This window comes from Mycetomoellerius zeteki, unplaced genomic scaffold, assembly GCF_001594055.1.
Source record: "Mycetomoellerius zeteki isolate Tzet28-1 unplaced genomic scaffold, Tzet1.0 scaffold182, whole genome shotgun sequence".
NCBI classification, from domain to species: domain Eukaryota; kingdom Metazoa; phylum Arthropoda; class Insecta; order Hymenoptera; family Formicidae; genus Mycetomoellerius; species Mycetomoellerius zeteki.
In genome coordinates this window covers 736,711-747,113 of record NW_017256778.1, presented here as the reverse complement: position 1 = coordinate 747,113, position 10,403 = coordinate 736,711, and the positions used below count along the sequence as shown (strand labels likewise).

General features: G+C 34.6%; 1 protein-coding gene across 1 annotated transcript in view; it reads left to right on the top strand.

Annotated features, from left to right (window-relative positions):
* The window catches only part of LOC108721702 (uncharacterized), a 17,581-nt gene extending 7,304 nt beyond the window's left edge, over positions 1 to 10,277 (top strand). The window contains exons 4-10 of the mRNA XM_018446377.1: positions 2,549 to 2,823; positions 3,265 to 3,453; positions 3,562 to 3,852; positions 4,602 to 4,745; positions 8,033 to 8,122; positions 8,297 to 9,096; positions 10,118 to 10,277. Of these exons, the coding sequence (XP_018301879.1) occupies positions 2,549 to 2,823; positions 3,265 to 3,453; positions 3,562 to 3,852; positions 4,602 to 4,745; positions 8,033 to 8,122; positions 8,297 to 9,096; positions 10,118 to 10,277 (1,949 nt within the window). The remainder of the gene's footprint in view (positions 1 to 2,548; positions 2,824 to 3,264; positions 3,454 to 3,561; positions 3,853 to 4,601; positions 4,746 to 8,032; positions 8,123 to 8,296; positions 9,097 to 10,117) is intronic.
* The last annotated feature ends 126 nt before the right edge of the window (positions 10,278 to 10,403 follow it).

Genomic DNA, 10,403 nt, shown 5'->3' with positions numbered 1-10,403 from the left:
AAGCCGATGTCCTTCGGTATCTGTCACGTGACATATATATGCTTAAATCGTGATTTAATATATGATCGCTCTCGATCTTTGTCGAAGCTACAAAACGTGTTCTTTTGTACATGCATACGTAGGTCCGACTGACCTGTTTCATTTCTCAAAGGTGAGATGATTGAAGACAATAATCTGTTTATGTCTTACACAAAATTAATGATATGTCGAGTCCCTTTCTAGAATATTTAATTGTAATGGATGAAATATTATATTGTCGCTTGAATAATTGTTGTAAATATGCAAGGTAAAATATTCTTTTGATATGAAAGTTGATATCTTTTATTGTGAACAATTACTACAGCAAACTATTGTTGCTTCAATATTTAACGTTAAATTAGTTACTAGAGATGCACCGGATATTCGGTATCCAATATTATCCGGCATTTTTTTACTACCGACCGTATAGTCGGATATCATTAGTATCCGGGAATATATCCGGTTGAAATTTGATATCATTAAATTATTAATTTTTTATTATACAAATGTTCTAAAAATAAGTATGCATATTAATAATGCTATAATATCTTATACATATATTGTTACAAAATTACAATTTTTTCTCTATAGGCTTTTTTTAAAGACATTTTCTCGGATATCCGACGTTACATTTTGTCCGGATATCCGATATCCGGTAATTTTACTATCCGGTGCATCCCTATTAATTACGTCAAAAAATAAATAGTATGCATGATAAATATGAAAAGAATCGGAAAATAAGGTTTAGATAAAGAATAAAAAGAACCAGATAAAAAGTAAAGGTCAAGATCATAATCATGAATCATGTAAGAAATATCATTTACTTTTATCCAACAGATATACATAACAAGATGATGAATATATTAAGTAATCACATTTTTTAAGATGTAGTATTTTGTTTAGTGTTCTCGCATTTAATTAAAGAGTTTCTTATTTAAAGAGAGATAGATAGATAGATATCGTCATTTATTGAGCGCTTCAGAATTAAATCTTCTCAAGCGCTGAAACAGTACATTAAAAAAAAAAGCAAATACAAATATAAAAATACAAACATGATAAAACATAGATCTTAATCATACGTTTACACTTAATAAATGATTATACAATTTACATTTAAAATCTTGTAGAGAGGCAGCACTGCTGAGAGAGAGAGAGAGAGAGAGAGAGAATAAGTTTAAATAAAAAGCATCGTTGTTTCATAATATGTTCGTTATTTCTGCTAAATTTTTGATTAATATTTTAATGAGCATTTAATCAATAGAATTTAGTCAAAAGTTCAAATTTGGATCATGTGCATACGTCAAACGTTTTATCGTATCGAGCTATTTTTGTTTCGAAACCATAAAGTGCCTCTTGAAGAAAATTTATTTCGGGTCAGTCTCGCGTCGTAAAGGATTCTTCTAAAATATACACCAAATAAGATTCTGGAGAATACAGAGGAGCTATTATCATGTACGTGTTATCGAGAGACTCCGATCGAGCTTCGACCAAGACCTCGGTATTCAACGCCTCCGTCTGTGCCAGAAGTAGACGGCCTTGATAATATTGCCCGTGGCATGAGATTTTCATCGCGGCGTGGCACGGCGTCGTGACGTCCGAAAGAAAGTCGTGCTTACGTGCTGCAGGAGGTGCAACGACCGGGGGAGAGTTTTTAGGTAGGCAGCAGTTGGATGGACCTGCGCGGCTAGATAGGTCTGTAGGTGAGTTATGTGGCGAAAAAGGAGGTCATGGCCTAGATCGGGGACCAGTTTGGCCGCGCCGAAGGATTCCGATATACCGTTAACATTGTCGTCGCTTTAAATAAGTAGGCTCCTCCTCGATCAGCAAACGCCGACTTCCTTCCAAGGTAACCAGCGGGGAGAGGAATGCGTTTCCCTTCATTAAAACCCAGAGACGGTACGCCGAGCTGCGGAAGGCAACGTCGAGCACGGTCCCACCCTGGTCGATGACCCGAACGAGACGAAATGACCTCACGAAAAATGGTCTCAAGGACGCAATCGGGGCGTATTCTTAAAGCCGCTCTTTCTCTCTTTCTGTTTACCTCAAATCGGAAATTTTTATAGAATTCCTCGATCTCTGGATTCAACGGGCTTTTTTGATGATTTTGAGGATTCGCCACTTGTAAACTGATGGCTTTTAGAGAAGAGTAAAGGTTACCAAGTGATAACGCTTAGGCTGGTAGCGGTGATGGTGTAGCATAAAATTTTTTAAATCATAAAATTAATATTGTAATACATTCACGTATAACAGTAGCATTTGTTACAATATGTATATAAAATTTGTATTGATCCATAATCAGTCATCTGATCACCGCCACCAATTAATCAAAGACTTGCACAAGATTTAAAATAGTTAATTATTTTTAATAAAAAATAATATACTTCATGTGCGGTAAAATGTAGCAACTTGAATAATTTCAGAATACAAATATCTGTTCTAATGTTAAGGATAGCATTTTCATATGAACTTTCACAAAGAATATCCGGAAAAGTATAGAAATTGACTGATGCAATTTCTATCAACGGTCTAGGTGCCATGGACTCCGAATCGAGTGGTCACATGCCAGCGATTTATGTAGCAAAATATAATCGGTTCGTCGATAATATTCTCGGCAAGATCAACAATATTCTGCGGGCCAATTATGAACCGGTGACTGTGAAACTAACGAATTCAAATTCAAGCTCCAAGAAGAACAAAAACAAGACTAAGAGGAAGGGCACCAAGAACGGTACCAAAAAGAGCGCCTCAAGGCCGATCGACACGTCCGTTGTCACTGAAAAGAGTGACAATGAAAATAAAATCGAGGTATGATTCCAAGCATTCTTTTTTAGATGTGTGATTTAAATAATTTATATTATTACAAAATACCGAATTTATAATATCGAATTTTAATGGTAATATCGAGACATTAATAGTTTACTAAAAATGGAAAACTTCATCAATTAAATTTTTAAGCAATCTAATTAAATAACAAAACTTTATTTAGAAACTTAAAAGAATAAAATAAATGATAGAATGTTGGAATCTTATTAAAAATAAAAATTAAGTTCAAGGAAGAATCTATCATGTCTTCATCTGTGAATTTGTCTATAAGTTCGGAGATTTTATGCACTTTTAATTAATATGTCAGTACATTATATATATATGTGTGTGTGTGTGTGTGTGTGTGTGTGTGTGTGTGTGTGTGTATGTGTGTATATATGTATATAATATGTGTATATATATATATATAATTTATATTTACAGAAAGTCACGCAGACCATTGAATCTATAACGCAAATAAACGAAGCGGAAAAAGAACCGATTTCATTGGAATCTCCTGCAGAAATGAGATCTAATAATAGACGTACGACCAATAAGAGCAATAAGAACTCTAACAAGAATCGCAAACGAACGAAGAATAGGACTAAAAATCAAAGCAGCAACAAGAACAAGGTAATTGAAAATCTGGATTTGAATCTAAATAGATTTAAGAAAGACACAATTGCTCGACACATGGACAAAAATGAGTATTCAATGAGTTTTTTTTCTTGTGATTTTTAGACCAAGTCTAAGAGCAGACCAAAAGCGAGAGCCACTCTGTATGGATTGGCATCCTTGCAGAGGACGGGCGACGTATCGGTGAACATGATGAGCGATCACACGACAATTAAGACCAAGTTCAGCCTGGGACCATTGGTGCTGAAGGTCGAGAAAGAGTTTGGCAGAGCCGCGAAAAAGGAGCTGAGGAGCGCGACCGCTACTACGGCCGAGATGTCTGGCAAACTGAGCCTCCGTGTGTTGCACGGCGGTGCGGCGACGCTGCATTCTATTCGAGTTTTGCAACCTAAACAGGTACGTCGACAGACGGGAAAAACAGTTATAGCAATGCGTGAATATCACGGAACTGGACTCTCAAGTCAATAGGCAGATGATTTTGTGTCATATGCTCGATCGTACCGGCTAAATTTCTTAAAAACTTTTTTCTTGATTTTATTGACTGTTTTTATTAATTCATATTTTAAGTTATAATTAAATATAAATAAATTATTCATGCAAATTTAAAAAGTTTTTAGAATATATTAAAAATCTAGAGATCTAGAAATCTAGAAATCTAGAAATCTCTCAAGATATTATAGCATTATGAATATGCATACTTATTTTTAGAACATTCGTATAATAAAAAATCAACAATTTAATGATATCAAATGATTCAAACCGGATATATTCCCGGATACTAATGATATCCGACTATCCGGTCGGATAGTAAAAAAGTGTCGGATACCGGATACTTTCCGGTGCATCTCTAATTGTATAAATACTTTTTACCTTCACTGTATTTCGAATAGCAAATAAATATTTTTTAAAGAGAAAAATTCAATTTTCCTAAATTATATATATTAATTTAGTATATATCAATATTACGATTGTTACAACTCGCGACGTGAAATTCTATTCCAGATTTGAAACGAAGACTGACGTAACGAAACAGTTAAGAACGGCAGTAAACAGCGACTACTCCGTTTGCTTAAAGTTTAATTTGTATTCATGTTTGTGTTCAATAAACCGAATGCTTATTTATTTCTTTTTTTTTTTTAAATCAGGTTCGAGTGGAAAGCCAAGACGATCATGACCGAACGCGGGAGTTTGTATGGAAGAGATCGTCGCATATCGCGCATTTGGTGTCGCAGAAACTTTCCTCGGCCACCAGGTCAATGCTTCGACCGCCACCTGTTTCACCTGCAGCTTAAACTACATACTCCTGCCGCTTGGTCCAACTGAAACCACCAGTAACCACCAATCGAAGTGAGAGTCGATCCGAGAAATCCTCATTGAAGATCGAATGCAATGTGATGCGTATCGCGTTTTCGGAGTACGTACATCGATCTATCGAGTCACGAAAGCTGCTCGATATGACTTCGACAGATTTCTTAATCATATTAATAAATCATTTTTTTTACTTGCGAGAGAAAGTAACGTTGAATGGTGTCCCACTTGCACTACGTTACTTTTTTTGATGATAGATCGCTCAGTCAATTCGGAATCAATTTTTCCTCAAGAGAAATATCGAGGCATCAATAATTTCTCAAGTAACAATTAAGAATAAGAAGCTTCTGATAAACTAAGCTGTAAAAAAGCTGTGACAAAATTATATTCGATTAATGTATTTTAATGGATTCTATGTGTTTTATGCTAAAGATAAAAAATTACAATCAACGATAATTTCTCTCGAATACTTTCGCTAAGGAAAAATCGATTCCAAAGGGATTCAGAAATGATGCGGCAGAAGAGGAATATCCTATATATCATACGGTTTTCACGTTGGACGAATTTTGGCCGTACTTTATTTATTATTTATTTATTTATTTGTCATATAGTTTGTAATTTATCTTCAGAAAGTCTGATATATGTATGTATTCTAGGAATGCGGTTAAATATCGAAACACAAGCATAGATGCAACTTTTTATATGAGATAGGACGTTCTGTTTAGATAAATGTAAACAGAAATTTATTGCCAGAATATTAGAATACAGAGAATGTATATTATATATCAAAAGTATGTTTACTTTATGTGTTAATTCTTATTCCTTGACTTTTAAGTTCCCTACTTTGCAAGTAAAAAAAGATTTCGTAATTTCGTTGCATTTACATTAATTTACATATATTATATTAATATTAATGTATATCGTTACATTACAGATTTAATATATTGATACATTAATAACGCTTAATTTAAAGTTATTTAATTTTTACTGTAACTTAATATTATTTATTAATGTATCAATACATATTAATATTAATATAGATTATGCAAATTTATGTGAAACATTTTAAACGTGCATTTAAAAATAATACAAAGATATTCCATTGATTTGTAATTATATACACACATACATAAAATAAGAAATACTTTGTAGTATACGTGCGTTTCAGGTAAGATATGTGCTTTGTATACAAATAAATAAAGTCAAATAATCCTTTAAATTAAGCGCATTTATCGATGTATCAACACATATTAAATTAGCAACGTAATGATATACATTACATCGCGATGGAAGATTTCTCAACTTTCATTACAAGAGAAATTTCATCAGTCAGTTTACATTATAATGAGGTTGCACCGTTATCATTAATATGCATAAATATATATTGCAATACGACAAACGCATTTATTATTTCTGTTGATATCGCGATGATATTATTTTCATTGCTGCATTTACGACTTTGTTTAAATGTTAAAAATAGACATATTTTTTACTTTACTCAAAGTCGCTGATTCTTTTTTGATAATATATGTATACGCGACTCTACTTGTAATAGTAGAAGAAATTTCTACATCGCATTGATAAAATTCTTGTTAAGTTAGTGCGACTGCGCCGTCGCTGCTAGAAATAAACGGATTTACATACAAATGTTTTCCTTAGAATGTATTACGACGAATGTATTACATTCTCTAGATACGATTCTCAGCTGGGATTATAATTTATCTTTAGTTTCGCTACATGGGTATATTATAGTTTTATCCAGTATCATCGCATAATTAATTTGTCACCAAGAATTTATATTTCCGTCAATTAATTGTATTCTCCGAATGTAACAACGAAAAATTACCGCGCGATAATATCAACGGTATGAAAACCGCGCTTTAAATGACTCTCGAGTAAATACCATTGCACATACACTGATTGTGAATTAATTGCGTACAAGAATACCTTCGGGCATTACAATAACACTCTTTATAATTTTCCAAAAGAGATTTTCCTTTTACATAGTTTACAAAAAGAACTCTTTTTTGCTTAAGAAGTAAATAAAAATGAATTTAGCCTTTGTGCTATTCTGGTCTGTTAAAAATATATGAATCTTGTTCTATATTGATGTTATACACGTATTTTGCTTTTGTGCGAACGTTTATTGCCCTGATAGTCATAACAATTCTAAGCACAATTTATTGGCATAGTACGCGGAGAGAATTTTTTCTTAGAGTTTACTCTGAAAATATGATAGTCGTGGGACAACAATGTATTTCGAAGAATTGTAAATCTCTCTCTCTCTCTCTCTCTCTTTCATTCATTAATAAAATCACAATAAAGAATAAAATAATTATTTTAATTATTATTTTATAAAATAATAATTATTAAATATAAAGTATAAAATAATTATTTTATCAAACTTAAGTTTGATTAATTTTACCAAAGTGCATGGTAAAAATCTTTAAAATATTGTATTGTACCACAACTACCATATTTTCAGGGTAAATTTTAAAAGAAAGTTCTCTCTGCGTATAATGGCCCAAAAAAATAGTAGTGACCCATTGTATTATTATATTCCCAACGTTCAACTAATCACTATGCTATAAGTAAATTGCTACTATAAGGAAAGTGTGCATGACGTATAAATGTATGTGCGAGTATCCGTAATGTGTTGAGTTCGATTCCTTGGGATCGCTAATTATAAAATTGTAAGCCCAATTGAATGACTGTGCGGATCAATCATTTTTGTGCGGAGGAAAAAAAATGAAAAGAAAGACCCGCCAGACGCGCGCGTCAGAGAGGATCAAGTGGCACCCTCTTTCATTCGAATTAGGCGTTCTGTTCGGGAAACGCGCACTTTGCGCAAGCGTGATGGATCCGGCACCGACACGTGCGAATGTTGATGTTGCTTTCGTTTGCTTTGCATCGGTGAAGAGCAAACAGTCGCAGCCGTGACTTGGACGTGGAGGGATTTTCTCTCACGCGGCTCGTCCCCGCGCTGCGTCTCGCTCAATCTCTTTCCTCGGTCCATCCCTACCACTTTTGTTGCCTCTGGTCACCGCCGGTGTTGCAATGCCGTACAATCGCTGTGTGACCGGGGTCTGTAAAGTCCAAGGAGCCGTGGCATAAGACAGCACGGAGCGAGGCGGCACGATTCGTCTACGGAAATTAAAACATCGCGGCGCTCGAAAAAAAAAAAAAAATTGTGCACGATCATACGTTCCCGCTGCCGCGTGCGCGCCCGCGCGCCTCCGATGCTCCTGTTGTTGCCGCATCGTAATCCCGAAATAGGATCAAGGATAACGACGTCATAAATTTTTTCACGTCTACGTGCTACGGCGTCATACGAGAAACCGGTCAGTTGCACATTCGAGTAAGTAATTCTCTTGGTAGATTATCATATTCACTTAAATACTATGTAAAAAATATTGCAAGACATCGTATATATGTATAATTTAATAGATGATGCAAAACAAGAGATTAAAGAAAGATAATTCAATTTCGATAAGATACAAATATCTTATCGAGGATACAATTTTTTTTCCAGATACACACATTTTCAAGAAAATACATTTTAACTCTTTTTGCTTCGTGCAAAATGGTTTCGTTAGTGACAGGTGTCAGAGCTACGAGCTCTCTTTATCACTTCTGCGCTTGTGCCGCAAGGACATTGACTACGAGCGCGATGCCAAGTCCTAAGGACGAAGCGAAAGAAGTGATCGTCAGTTACTTGGATGGCAAAGACAATGGTATTGCTGTATTAGGATTAAACAGGCCTGCCGCTCGTAATTCTTTCGGAAAGACCTTGATCTCTCAGTTGAACGAAGCGCTAGCCTCCATTAGGCAAAACAACAAGTTGAGAGTGCTGATAGTACGCAGCCTGGTCCCAAAAGTATTTTGCGCTGGGGCAGACCTGCGAGAGAGATTTAAAATGGATAATTCTGAGGTGCTGCAATTCGTGTCCTCGCTGAGAGATCTTATGACCGACGTGGAGACCCTACCGACGCCGGTGATATCGGCCATCGATGGTGCAGCATTGGGCGGAGGATTGGAGCTCGCGTTAGCCAGCGATATCAGAGTCGCTTCCTCCGAAGCAAAGATGGGCCTCGTTGAGACTAAACTAGCCATAATCCCAGGCGCCGGCGGAACGCAGAGACTTCCGAGGATAATCGGAGCAGCCAAGGCTAAAGAATTGATCTACACCGCACGGATTCTGGATGGTGAGCAGGCGCTGCAAATCGGTCTCGTGAACGAGGTAGTTTCACAAAACAAGGTCGGCGATGCAGCTTATCAAATGGCTCTTTCGATCGCGAGAGAAATTTTACCCAACGGCCCTATTGGTGTTAGGTAAGTCGTTGATATTAAAAACGTAATTATTCAGTATAATATTGGATTAGGAAAAAGTTCTTTTACAAGTTGGTAAAAAGACTTTTTTAGCAACCCATATATTCTATTTTTAAAAAATTGGCAATTACACCATTTGATAGAGCAACGTTTCAGCTTTAAGAATCTGTATTTTTAATTGCGATACGATGATTTTTAACGGAGTTACGAGCAATAAAGTCAGAATGTTCCTTTTTTACTTAATCCGCGAGTAACTCAGGAATAAAAAATCATAGGAACACATTTTTAAAAAACGATTTTGTAAGGAAAGCTTCAAGTTTTCACGATAGATAGTCGAAAATTTGCTCAAAATTTTTTTGGGCACGCTACAGACCTATAAAGTGAAAAGAAAATTTTTCATTTTTTTCAACTCGTAGTTTTCTGTATGTAAAAATTACAAACTCACATAAATTCAAAAAAATATAGTAACCATTCGAAAGTAGAGATTTCAAGCTTAAAAACTTTTTTTTTTAATTTAAATTTTGATCATTTTTAATGGAGATATTGCTGGGAAAAAGTCTTTTTACCAACTTGTAAAAAAACTTTTTTCTAACCCAATATAAAAACTTCAAAAATTAATCTAAATTATAAAAAGAAATAAGGAGAACAAATATAGTAAAATAAAAATACAAAATGAAAATATTAATTACATAAAAAAGGAACAATAGAATAAAATAAAGAAAAAAATAGTAGGTATAATTATAAAATAAAAAAATAAATTTTTTTTAATAATATGCCTGTGAATTATTATTATGATTTGTAATAAAGATATTTAAAAGTAAATTTGCTTACTCAGAACTGTTGATACGATCACTCACGTATTATATAATACACGTCACACCATATATATACGTTTATCTTTTTGTGCTTATCGAGCGCGAGTATACGTATTTCTTTGACGTTTGTATTCTATTTATAACTTCCACATTTACTGACAATATTTATTTAGAAAAATTTCTAATTTTATGCTATATGTATCATTTAGATTGGCGAAAGTAGCGATATCTAAAGGTATGGAAGTCTCTCAGGAAGACGGTATGGAGATCGAGGAACAATGCTACAGCAAGCTTGTGAATACGAAGGACAGAATCGAAGGACTTGCCGCTTTCGCGGCGAAGCGCGTACCTATCTATCAAGGAGCGTAAAAATTCGCGATGCCATAACAAGCGCTTAATTCACAAATGGAGAACATTTTATATGCGTTTTATATATATATATATATATACTATACGTCTGCTAAGTGATCGCACATATATGTATATATATTAATT